The sequence below is a fragment of the Penicillium paradoxum genome, assembly GCF_028828445.1.
Source record: "Penicillium paradoxum strain IBT 22861 chromosome Unknown utg000003l_segment0_segment0, whole genome shotgun sequence".
Taxonomy (NCBI): domain Eukaryota; kingdom Fungi; phylum Ascomycota; class Eurotiomycetes; order Eurotiales; family Aspergillaceae; genus Penicillium; species Penicillium paradoxum.
Window position 1 is genome coordinate 2,518,937 of NW_026643181.1, and position 12,767 is coordinate 2,531,703.

Consider the following 12,767-nt stretch of genomic DNA (forward strand, 5'->3'; position numbering starts at 1 on the left):
GCACAAGAAACCCAATTGAGAAATCGATACAGGATCGAGAAATTGAGGGATCGAGAATGAGAATTAAGCACTATATGCGGAGCGCTGATCTCGGCCCCTCGATTTGTGACGTGACCCCGAAAGCGGAAACGGAAATGCGGCAAATGGGTGAGCCGAGTTTTTCCCGACCGTGCTAAATATGCAGGGAGATGACCAGGATTGGAATGAGTCTATAGATCTGAGTATTAGATGGCAAGATTGAAAAGATGGGTAGGTTGTGGTGCGTCGATTTCCAGGAAAGTGATGACGTTTTTTGACGAGAACGGGTCTCGTCCAGCATATATATCCACTCCACATATGACTTGGCTTTTCTAACCCAGATTCATACTTATCCAACGAGTGATCCGAGAAAGCTGCAGGAGAATAGCGAGGAAACAATGCGCGTCAAAATAAAATAATGGGAGTTGTCCTGTGAAGGTTGTACATGTACACCGTACATCGATGTACAACAGAAGAACACAAACAAGCAGATACCATGAACATTTCAAATTAAGGATTATTGCTCACTTGAATTTTCCTAGAAACATCGATATATCAGCAATATGGAACATACCTATCCAAATTGTCCCGAGGTCATATACTGGCATGCCTTTCAAACCACGGAGGTAGTTCCAAGGCCTAGAGGTTTGTCTTATAGATTATACCTGCATGGTCGAAGGCAAGATTCGCGCGTGATCATTAAGGACTAATTATCATCTTCTGATTAAGGGATCTAGTTCTCATAGTATCATCAAATCTCCACACGAATGGCCACCCAGCATTGCGATATTCCTTTACGAGTGCTGGTGGAAGAATTCAAGAACGGTCTTATAACCACGCTCATACTCCTTGCGCACCTCGGGATTCTCCAGATCCGATCGCGCAGCCATCCAGCCGTGAATCTGGGTGGAGAAGGTCTCGACATGCTTGGGGACCTTCAAGTTTGCCTCAAAGTCCTTGACGTCTTGAACAGGCTCGTCTCCCGAGGCGAGCATCGCCATGGGGATATTCACGACCTTGGCATCATTGGCATCGACCATCGCCGGGTGGCACTGCGCAGCCGCCTTGAAGAGCTTGTTGTCCGCACCAGAGGACAGGGCAGCGATCTTGCCGCCCCAGCAGAAACCCAGGATCGACCAGGACTGGAAATTGCCGCCAGGGGCCAGCTTGTTAGCTTCGGCCACGACGTTAAGGATCTTGGAGAGGGTGTTGGGCGGGGCAGCCTTGGTCGAGAAGAAGTCGCCTAGCTTCTTCTTGTGCTCGTCGGTGGTGGGAGGGTACCACGAGATGTCGGCAGGGCTACCCTCAAAGAAGTCGGGCATGAACACGCGGTATTTTTGGTCGGTCGAGGTTGCGAGGATATCGGCGCCTTGAATGGTCTGGTCGAAGAAACCGAAGATATCTGTGGATCATACAATTGGATGAGTCCGGTGATCGGGTTGGGTTTCCCATGAGGGGAAGGGAATGACTGACCGTATACAACCAAGATAGCCTTAGAGGCCGACTCCGGACCGGTGACGTCTAAAGGGTATCCTATTAGCTAAAGACATGATGCTCCGGCAAATAAACAAAACCCACAGGTCTTCAGGCCATTGATTGTTTTGTATTCGCCCTTGGCCTGATAGCCCTTAGAGACAACAGGAGGGATTCTGTGGGCGATGGAGGTCAGCAACGCTTCACCGACATCGCAGCGAATGCGGATTGATTAAGGGATACGAACGAGCAACAGACTTTGCTGATTCCAGGCATGATTGCAGAGGAACAATGGAGGGGTCGTGTGTGAACGTGGTATAGTTTGGTTGCAAGCAACGGCCTTCTGAAAGAGGTCAGAAATGGCTTGTATTGCATAAGGAGTAATCAGTATCACCAAGAGAACATACAAGATACAATTGAGTCCTTGATTGAAGGAGAAGTTGGGGAAAACAAAAGAAAGGAAATCGAGTCGCAGGGGAAGAAGCATTTGTACCCCGCCGGCCGACGTCATCGGAGCAACACTCGGCAATTCACAAAGATGCAACCTGGTGCGACTCGGCTTTAGGAACTTGAGTCGGCTATTTCGATGGTTTTCGACTCGATTATCTCTGAAACTGTCATGTTCGGATTTCCGAACTGGTCCGAGTGACTCGTTAATGCGATCGGGCGAAGGGTCTATACGCGTATATCATATGGACTAACCAGGTACCCCTGAGGGTTCTATGTGGTACCTACACGCATAGACAGCGACGCACACCGTTCAAGATAGGATATGTGTTACATGCTTTGCCTGAGTGATTTGTTTGAGATGATGACATACTGGAACCCAGCGAAGGACGAGTGATAGTGGATATTTCCTATAGTGAATTGAAGGGGAAGTCTCACAAACATCACCAGCTCTCGATGGGACCACTTCTTTCATGTATTCGAAGGTTTCACCGAGGCTGTCGTATCAGATACCTGGCCTTGTGGGATTAAGGACCCAAAGGGCGAGAACTAGAGGGGATCGAGGGGGTTATCAACATTGCAAGAGCAAGGACCCATGATCTTATGTGCAAGGCCAATGCAAACAGCTCCACTGTCGGCACTGGCCGCAAGGGAGACGATCATGCAGCGAAAGACACTCGTGGGGCTGCGAATTGGGAGCCGGAAATAAAAGAAAGGCAAAAACGCTTAAAAAAATAATACTCCGTAGCAATTAAAACAAATAAAAAATAAAAGCCGAGACATAGACAGCGACAGCCTTGCCCGGTGACGCGGAAGCCGAGACAACTAAAGTGATTATGGTCCAACAGGAACGATCCGTGCTGCAATAGCTCTTTTGCTTTTCTTGGACTGAAGACCGACACAGCAAATTATTCTCCGTCAATATACGATGTGCAGAATATACAACATAGGCCGGACATACTCCATATTGAAAGCAGCAAATGTGGGCTCTGAAACCCACAGCCGAGCATGCCCATCCACCCTGCAGGGAAAACTCATGGCTGCAGATCTCCCGGAGAAAGGCCGTCAACCTTGAACGCCATTCCCGGCGACGATCGTGAACGCCAACCGCGAGCCTCCCCGAAGCCACATCGGCACGACCCGACGCAGGCGACACCAAGGCGTTCACGATCAGCCAGGTGGATCCTTGCGCGCTGTCACATCTGGACTGTAGGAGCCGCCTTGCATGAAAACAGCAACTAATCGGCTGTGAACCACAACCTGGTGTGGTTCAGGGATCACGACAATCGAGGAAGCCTGTAGGAGATCGATCGGCCGGGAACTAGCATAAGGGGGGCCATCGATGGTTGGGAATCAATTGATCGTCGCTGATATGAGCCTTTTTCGGGACGACGTGCGGCTACAGACGCGTCGTGGAGAGAGGAACGCTATCGAATGTCGACTTTATTTTTGGAATTGCAGGTGAGTTGGGGTATCTAACGGATGTCAGTATACTGCATAGAATGTATAGCATGTAGAATATTGGAGAAATGCTGTGTCTGTTACTAGACACAGCTAGGGTGGAGGTATGCAGTTTCCAAGAATGTGACTCGGCTGCCTCTCGCATGCTGAAGACTTGCCTCCCCCCTATTTTTTCTCACTCTTTTCCCCCTCTCCTTTTTCTTCTTTTTTGGGTAGACTGCATGTTCAAAGTCGAACTGCCAAATAACACGGGGGAGTAGGTGATGCAGTCCGGATCGTAATATTAAATTCTATGCACCAGTGGATATGTCTAAGCGGCGCCAAGAAGCTCCAGCTAGCTGCACCATTGTACGGAGTACATGGAGCCACCAGCCTTTACGGAGGACATATTCGGGAGATATTTGCGATGTTATTCTTAGTTTGCGGCAGATCAAATGTGTCAAGTTTTCTGTTCTTTTTTACTGCGATAGCCGATCGACAGGGCATGTCCTTCCCCCTTTTTCTACATAAGCATCTGCCACGTCCGTGCCAAAGGTCATGAAAGGAAGTCTCCACCGGCTGATTGGGCCTGACACCAGGAGTGAAGCGAATTTCTCGCGTGGAGGGTCCGCCACACTACGGTCCCCGGAGGACATAACTCTGTACTCTGTACTCCGTACGTACGGAAATGCTTTAGACGAGCACAACCCGAGGGAGCGGATGATGGAGGCGATTGGCTTTCGGGGAGTGGCGAGAGCATAACGGGTACCAGGAACGTTGAGGGCCCGAAACAGCACACACCCAAAGGGAAAATGAGAGGATAGCAGTGAAGGAACCATGGCCGACAAACCCGGGGACCAATCAGACGCAGACTGCTCTTCGGCTATTGGGGGCCAAAAGAACAGAAAATCCCAAAATCCAAAGAGGGCAGATGACCTTATGTTGTACCTATCTGGGAGGCCAACACTCCGACACCATACCTACGGAGTACGGAGTAGGTAATCTCATTTTAATCTTCTGTTTCTCTCTGTTTCTCTGTATATATCGTACGGTCTGAGTCTGTGAACTCAAGCCGAGGGTAAAAAAAGAGATTAAAAACGACTAACAGACTAACTGAAGTGCGGTTTCCGTAACGAATGACCGCCGAGGGAGCTCGCTTCCCTCTGCCTTCTCTACGGATTCTCGTATTCTAGCCATTCCGGTCTTGTCCGTGCGTGGTCTGCTTCCCCCCTTATTGGGCAGGAATCTCACCGCGATAGTAGAAAAGTATGGATCCATTTTACCTATAATTTCTTTTTGTCTTTTTTTTTTTCCGTTGGCCTTTTTTGTTTCGCTCTTTTTTCTCAATAATAGCCGGGTCCCATTCCTACTAGCACAGATTCTCTCCGGAGTCCCTACACTAGCGCCTTTTTTTTCACGCGATCAATCCGGACGCAAGGGATTCCCCTCGAGGAAGAGGTTCTTTCACAGATGTACTCCGTACTCCGTTCTTCTAGGATCGGTCTATAGACTTATATAGAAGTCTAATATTTATCAACGGAAGATATAAGAGATAGAATAGAAACTAAACCCCAAACCTACCATTCGGAACGGCCAACCGGAGACTCAGTTTTTAGCTGTCAACCACGTTCTGCTGACACCCTGTGTGCTCGCCTTTTTTTTTATTATTATTTCCACCTTTTTCCGTCCCTTTTTCATTATTATTATTTATTCGACTTTCTGTTTAATATAGGTATTTTATTCGGTTTATTCGGTTTTTCTATTTGTATCATTCCTTTTCCCCACGGTGGCCACCTGGCCCAGACCCCCGTCGACTCCATTCCCCGAAGGAAAAATCAATCTTATTTACTTTTGCTTTCTGACTCTCTTGTTCAGATTATACTCCTGACTCTCTTATAACAATCTCCCCCGCGCTTGCTATCGCCTCCAACGCCACGGTCTTTTTGCCCCCCCACATCATCTCTTTGCTCAGCTTGTCTTCTGGGTCTCAACTCTCATCTCTCCCCGAGACCATGTACTACTCGCGCCTTCGTCGACCGTGATAATCTCACTTCCTGTATCCTTTTCCCGGATAACGTGTTCCTTCTGTTTTAACTGTTGCGAGTTCTCGAGTCCTTCCAGAAATTCCCCTATTTCTCGGGAGAACCTGAGTTCCTCCTTTATATTCCGATCGCGAGCCCCAGCGATCGACGATCGCCCCTCCTGGATTCTACCAGCCCTGCCGGGGGCCTGCCTGGTGATCGCGACTGGGCCCTGAGCGGATCTTCCTTCGGCCAGCTCGCCACGAACGACTCTGAATTTTACGTAGGGGTGAGGGATCCAAACGCCAACCTGGCGACTCTTGCAGTGCCAGCGGGCATGGGGACGGTGTTGGACGCGCTGTCAGCCCCGCCGTTGAACGTCCGTCGCCCAGCGGCTCCGACATTACCCAGCTTTGAGCTTCCACCGCCACCTTTCACGCTCGGCCCGAGTGCGCCAGCTCCAAACAAGTTTGTCGGACAGCCTGCTCCTCCCCCAATCTCGCATCCACCTGTCAACGTGAGCGTGGGGAACCTGTTGACGCCACCCGCCACGATTCAACCGGGGGAGCACGCCACACCCCAGCCATTGGCGCCGTCAACAGGCGCATCGGATCTGCCGCCGACATTTTGGCCCGGGGCCAATCCGTACGGACAGTCTTGGGGTTCGGGAGTCAATCAATACTCAGCTCGAAGTTCATTCTCACCTTCCTCCGGTATGCAGGTACGCTCCACGGTAACGTCGCCGCCGACAACGGATGGGTTGCCGCATCCATTTGAAGCTCCGACACTATCTTACCAAGCTTTACCCGCCCCGTCAACCCTGCCCCCCTCCGCCTCACAACCTGCCATGACCATGTACCATGGGGGACCCGCTACTTCTCCCGCCCCACTTCCATCCAACGATCCCTATGCATCTAAACAGCATATGTACGCCGCATCCCCTTCCATGCAGAGCCCCCACCAAGCTGGATTCTCTCCTATGTATGGCCCCGCTGGCCTTGGCATTCACCCTCCATCACGAATGCCTGTGCATAGCCCATCAGCTGGACAGCCGCCGTTAGGATATCCCCGTCAGCCATGGCCATCCTATTCTCTCCCCGCAATGAATGGTCCCGTCATGAGCAACGTGCACAGCCCCGGGGGTCCCATGTCGATGATGGGAAGCATGCAACCCGGTCTCCTACCCGGCTTCAACAGTGGGCATATCGCCAGCTCCCAACATTTATATGGAGGCCATCCCCCACCACACGGCATGTCCGCCCCCGCCGCCGATCGTCCCTTCAAATGCGACCAGTGTCCCCAGAGTTTCAACCGGAATCACGATCTCAAGCGCCACAAGCGCATTCACCTGGCCGTGAAGCCTTTCCCCTGCGCACACTGTGACAAGAGCTTTTCGCGCAAGGATGCTCTCAAGGTATGTATCTACAAAGATCGCACCAACCCGATTTCACATTGCTAACATTTGCCCAGCGACATATCCTCGTGAAAGGCTGCGGAAAGGATGGCGACTCAGACGCACACAGCACTCAAATGGGAACCGATATCAAAGGCGAAGGGCGGAGTGAAGACGGCAGCCCCGTCCTCAACGGACGAGTTTGACCATCATGTGATCTTCCCCGCCTATACCCACCTTCGTCTTAACAGGAAGCTAAGACTCTCCCACAACATCCATCCACACCGGGATGGATGTTGAAAGACATGTATTTACAAAGGCATTGGGAGTCGGGGTGCCAGCCGGGATTTTCTTTTTATTACGTTTATTCTTTTTGAGCTTCGGCGAAGGGTGATTTGGGGGCATGGGAAAGGTCTGATCTCTTGAATCTTTTTTTTTTTTATTTATCCGGATTTTCTTTTATGTTTACTATATGTGCTTATCGGACTCATGTGTGACGTGTGTACCTATTTCCTGCTCTGTGATTTACAGCGATTAAGCGATTTGTTAATGGGATGGGCAATGTCGGTATATAAACAACCCCTGCATCAATTGAAGATATCCCGAGGAACGCATCAGAGTGCCCTAAATACCGATTGTGAAATGTGTACGGAGTAAAAAAAAAAAAGCTATCTCAAGCCACATTGAGCTTCCAGGATCACCATTGGCTGCCCCGTTTGCCCCGTACCCTGGAATAATGGAGCTCTTTAGTCCAAGGTTATGGCTGTTTTAGGTGAACCGCCATCTCAGCCACCCTACCTGGGGGGCCACATGGCGGTTTTATTCTAATTAGACTACGTGTATCGCGAGGGAACCATATTGAAACCTATTCAGCTCTTGAGAGAAATAGCCTTTGAAAGTAAAAAAAAGCAGTTCAAAGAAATGGCATGTCGAGAGCAAAACTTACCGATCCCTATTTTTGCATCCCCGGAGACAGCGGATCCAGCCCTGATTCTCAGAACCCATTGTAGTCCCAACTAGGTATCATTGTTGTCGGCCCCCATCACGAAGCCAAGAAAATAAAGCCATTCCCTACACGTAGAGGATCGTCCTCTTGCTTTGATCCTCGAAACTAGATTTTCTCTCTCTCTCTTTCATTCAATTCTCAGTGAGATCGTACGGCGTCCTATATCTAACTCGCCCTCTCCTGATTCATAGAACACTCGTAAAACAATATTCCAACTCATCAAAATGCATTCCTTATATTTAACATGTGCTCTAATAGCACACCAGGCCCTAGCCTCCCTCGGACAGAACCTAATAGCCAAGACTCCCCTCTCACACCCGCATATCAACAAAAACCCCGACCATAGTATCTACCAGATCCCCAACACCATCCAGAACAAACCCAGCAAAGTCCAATTCGATATCCCCACGTTGGGAAGATATCTCAATAAACAAGCCCTCTGGAACCTGGACGCACCGCAGGTAAATCCCTTGAACGGCTCCGTCTTCGACTGGTGGTACTTCGACGCCGTCTCGGAAACAAACTCAAACGATTCCCTCGTGGTCACATTCTTCACTTCATCATTCGCTGCATTCCCCTATCTGCGAAAGAACGAATCATCAGTGGTGACCGTCTGGCTGTGGGCTTCATTTGCCAACGGCACTGTTTTCGGGAATTATGTCCCCGCAACCGTGGCGACTGTGAGTGGTGGATACGGTGTGAATAGTTCTGGGGAGTGGTCGTCGACGGGGTTTGGTTGGAATGCTCCTGCAGATGACCTGTCGAAGTATGAAGTGGTTGTTGCATCGGAGAAGATGCAGGTGAAGGGGAAATTGACTTTGACTTCTGTAAGTGGCGGGTTAAACACGGGAGGTATGTAGCCTGCTAACTTCCTACAAGCGAGTCCCATATCATCTACCTTGTGGTGTGCAAGCTGGGAGGAGCACGCTCGAAGTCGCGCCTCATATTGGATGGGTGAATCTCGTACCCGACGCCGTGGGCGAGGTTGATATAAGCATCCATGGGTCGAGGTTGAAGTTCCATGGGGCTGGGTACCATGATAAAGTAAGTTGATACCTGCGCAGATTGGCACAACTCCGTGAAAATGATATCTGACGGGGGAATAGAATTGGTCGGATCGACCCTTCATGGACTCTGTTCAGAGCTGGTACTGGGGACATGGTCGTCTGGGTCCGTATTCGATTGTTTGGTTCAGTTATTTCGCTCTTAATGATCCGACCAATACTACCTATGTGAGCAGTTACGTTGCCAAAGATGGAAAGGTGCTTGTGTCGGCTTGTGATCCTTCTCTTCTCACAGTGAGGCCGGTTGGGAGGACTGGGACTACTGGTGGGCGATATCCGCCGCGGGTTGGGGATATACCGGAAGCATTTCGGTTGGAATTTGATCTGGGAGAGGTGCACGGTCGACTTGCGGTCAATGTTTCGATGAAGACAGTCGTCGCAGGTGACAAAGAAAGTTATATGCGATGGACAGCAGACATGGTCGGGGAGATAGTCGAGGGCGGGGGCCAGCAACCACAGGATCTGCATGCTGTTGGCTCCAAAAGACATATGAGACAAAAGCGCAAGACAGAGACTCTTTTAACATCAGATCTTGCGGGTGTCGGAGTTTTGGAGCAATTTGTGATGGTGGAATAGATGATGCTGAATACGAACCATCCCATCGAGAAACCGTGATATGTTCGTATAAACCACTTATATACGCAATGATAAGAAGAAATTTATGTGATTGACCTAAAATTAAAAAAAACCTGACTTGTCAAACAAAAAGAGGGAATCTCCCGGGGTATATCGCATAACATGCGAAAGGAGATGGAAGACAATGATATCAAACAAACCGAAACGAAATGTCGAGGGTGGTGCCTCAGATTAAATAACCTGCTTGCTCCCTCCAGGGCCGAATCTTCTCTTCTTTTCTCATCCTCGCAACTAGCAATGCATGGTTCTTCCCCTTTTCCGCAGTGATGTCTCCCATCAAGGAGAAACACAAGAAACATTCACCCGTAGTGAGCACGTTGCTTGATTTTCCACTCATCGACCAATCCCCGATAGTCCTCCACACCATATGGCTGGAAGCATCGAGCAAAGAAGCCCTGCTTGCGCTCGGGCGATAGACCTAATTCTCGCAACATCAGATCAACGTACGGGATTGCATCAAACACGAAATCGGGATTTCGTCGTCCGAATCCAGCCGGATAGCGATATTTGCCAAATTCAGTATAAAGAGCTGTCTCCCAGGTAAGGTCAACCTGTGATGTATCTTCTATCTTGAGATCCATTGCGGCATGCACAGCGGGTGGACAGATTTCGCGCGTACTAGGCGTCAAAGCACCGCCGAAATAAGCCGAGATCCACAGGGCTTGGGTCTGGGCGATCAAAGTCGTGCTGATGGACATGGTAATGCCTACGAATGCCAGAGATCGCTCATGGACTAGCGAAAGTGGGACCATAAACTTCGCCAGTCGGAAGGGGTGCAGTACAGCTGCCTCAGACTGGGCACTCAAGGGCTGAAAGCGAGGGTTCGGACATGGTTGATCGCGAAGTCGGGGGAATCGGCGCAGGATTTCTTCATCAGCAGCCTTCACCGTTTTCTCATTGATTGGGTCTGCACTCCAAGGTAATCCTAACTCGCGATCAATGCCTTCTGGCAGAAATTTGAGGTTTGGAATACAACGCCAGCCTGTCGAGCAGATCAACGCTGAAGATGGCAGTTTCTCGCCCGACGAAAGATGCACAGCGTGGTCTGAGAGACGTTCTAGATCAGCGATATACACCTTGATGGTGCCATCCTTGACTAGATCGAAGAAATCAGTCGGATAGTTCAGGATACTAAGCGACGAAGCGATCCAAAATGGGTTCACCCATGGCTTTAATTTCTTCGTCTCTGGATGTTTGTCGTAGGCATTGAGCTGAATAACATCATTGGCCAGAAGTGCCCAGAACGCGTCCACAATTTTACGACCCAGCCAGGTACCATGCAAAAGCCCGCGGATTCCAGAATATCCATCAGCTGGCCCCCAGATACACGCACTGAACCAGGTCAAAAAACGTGTAGTGACCAGCTTTTCCAACCATTTCTTTAGCGGGGTCACATATGGAGGTGCCATCCAAGCAGGACCGTGACCGGATTCTCGAATGATCCAGTCTACTTTCATACCAGCCGCTCCGCAAGCATAGGCTGCATCCCAGCCCGACTTGGTGCCGCCGAACACAGTGGCGCGCTCCCCGGGTTGCAACACTGCATCTTGATACTGTAACAAATCGCGACAGTGGAAAAGCGGCGCACCGAAAGATTCCTGGCCTTCGAATGTCGGCAAATATGCTTGTGATGTAGTACCGGTGGCTACGATCATCTTCTTGCTACCAATGGTCTTTGTGTCCCCTCCGTGTGACACACTCAATTGCCAAGTCCCATTCGGATTGTGACGTGCGCTCTCCACGCGGTGATCCAATCGAATGCATTCGGTGAAGCCAAAGTGCTGCGCATACGCCGTCAGGTACTGGTGAATTACATGACCGGGAATATGTTCTCCAGGCTTGACGCCAAATGTCGCTTCATCCATTGGGAAGTCGCTGTATTCATATGTGCCCAGCATATTATTCGACTTGAGACCTTTGTACAACCGTTGTTTGGCCCATACTCCACCGATGGAGTCGGCAGCTTCTAATAAGAGCACATTATGCTCAGGGTTGACCTCGCGATAGGTCTTGACGGCGGAGAGCCCGGCCCAACCTATTGATAGACAGGCTTGTCAGCGCGATAGTTAGACTGCGACGGTGGAGACCCAGCTTACCTGCGCCTACTACGACGAGATCCACGTTCTCCATGATTTGAAGAGTCCCGTGTTTGTTCTGTTCTCGCTCGGACGGAGAGGAGTCGACCTTTGGGACGAGGATCGATATATTTATGCACAAACGAACAAACAGAAGCAACCACCAGAAGATCGAAAACGAGGAAGGAGCGACGTTTCAAGGGACTATGGTCGAGTACTTATTTTCGGAATGTTTAATTCTTTTCCTTTTTGTAATTCCTGCCCTTACTGTTGCGGAAAGGATACCCGGGAGCATGGAATGGTGGGACTATCATATGAAACTACGCACGGTGAGACCGGTCCACGCCAACTCGGATATCGCCTGATTTTTGTGATACAAAGAGCATGGAAGAGATCAGAACCATGCTTCCAATAATCCAATAATGGGATTATGATGGACCACGGACTATTGCCAGGCCCCTTGATCCGTCTGTGTATTCCACACGGAGCTTGGCATGTACTGATCCAACCTAGATTCTCCCGTGTCATCGAGGTTTTCGAGGGAATCAAAAGCGCCGGAAGGATTCTAGCTTCACGCCGTCGTTTGAGCCAATTTAGCCTTGTGTTCAAAGCGTGGCTGGGCCCTCCACGGGGATCGCCAGACCTTCGAAAGGTAAACGGGCGGATCAGGAGAAGCCAACAACGCTCCACTGATATGGAGTAATTTTAGAAGTTTTCATTGTGGGAACAAACAGTCAAGCCGATCCCTAGCAGATTGGCGTTTGCACTTACCGTTGGCAACCCCAAAAAAAAAAGAAAATACAATCGGAAAGGGCCACAATATGCAGCCTGCCATCCCTCGGTTAGCTTTCCAATCCGAGGGTCCAGTGCCCTCAGATGCAGCCAATGGAAGCGATTCATTCCATGCAAAATTGGAATTATTGATCTGACATTGAGAATTAAAGGCACTACAGCTCCAGATCTCCAACGCCGAAGGAAAAGGAATCACTTGCTATCCGTATATGACCCGCTTTTTGACCCACCAATTTGCCATCAATGGGAAGTGGCCGCTGTCAGAAACTAGGTCCTAGCTTCGGATCTAAAACCTTGAATAGGTTTAACTGGGGATCATTCATAATTAATGCCACGTTGCGGAACAAATAATGCCCCAGCCCCTGATCCGGGCGAAGCAGAAACCATTGTTGACCATTTTGT

At 49.9% G+C, this 12,767-nt stretch overlaps 4 protein-coding genes across 4 annotated transcripts; 2 read left to right on the top strand and 2 right to left on the bottom strand.

Moving 5' to 3' along the window:
- Positions 1-812: 812 nt before the first annotated feature.
- On the bottom strand, positions 813-1,767 carry N7457_002844 (dienelactone hydrolase family protein; the record flags this gene model as incomplete). Its single annotated transcript, XM_057173890.1, has 4 exons — positions 813-1,420; positions 1,492-1,539; positions 1,597-1,667; positions 1,739-1,767. 4 exons carry the CDS (start codon positions 1,765-1,767, stop codon positions 813-815), a joined length of 756 nt encoding a protein of 251 aa, XP_057034041.1.
- Positions 1,768-5,736: 3,969 nt separating this feature from the next.
- Positions 5,737-6,998, top strand: N7457_002845 (putative C2H2 finger domain protein; the record flags this gene model as incomplete). The annotated part of the gene is made up of 2 exons (XM_057173891.1): positions 5,737-6,813; positions 6,870-6,998. 2 exons carry the CDS (start codon positions 5,737-5,739, stop codon positions 6,996-6,998), a joined length of 1,206 nt encoding a protein of 401 aa, XP_057034042.1.
- Positions 6,999-8,022: 1,024 nt separating this feature from the next.
- On the top strand, positions 8,023-9,438 carry N7457_002846 (uncharacterized protein; the record flags this gene model as incomplete). Its single annotated transcript, XM_057173892.1, has 3 exons — positions 8,023-8,625; positions 8,678-8,842; positions 8,905-9,438. The coding sequence occupies 3 exons, from the start codon at positions 8,023-8,025 to the stop codon at positions 9,436-9,438; spliced, it is 1,302 nt and encodes a 433-aa protein (XP_057034043.1).
- A 359-nt stretch (positions 9,439-9,797) lies between these two features.
- On the bottom strand, positions 9,798-11,628 carry N7457_002847 (uncharacterized protein; the record flags this gene model as incomplete). The annotated part of the gene is made up of 2 exons (XM_057173893.1): positions 9,798-11,533; positions 11,595-11,628. The coding sequence occupies 2 exons, from the start codon at positions 11,626-11,628 to the stop codon at positions 9,798-9,800; spliced, it is 1,770 nt and encodes a 589-aa protein (XP_057034044.1).
- Between the last annotated feature and the right edge of the window lie 1,139 nt (positions 11,629-12,767).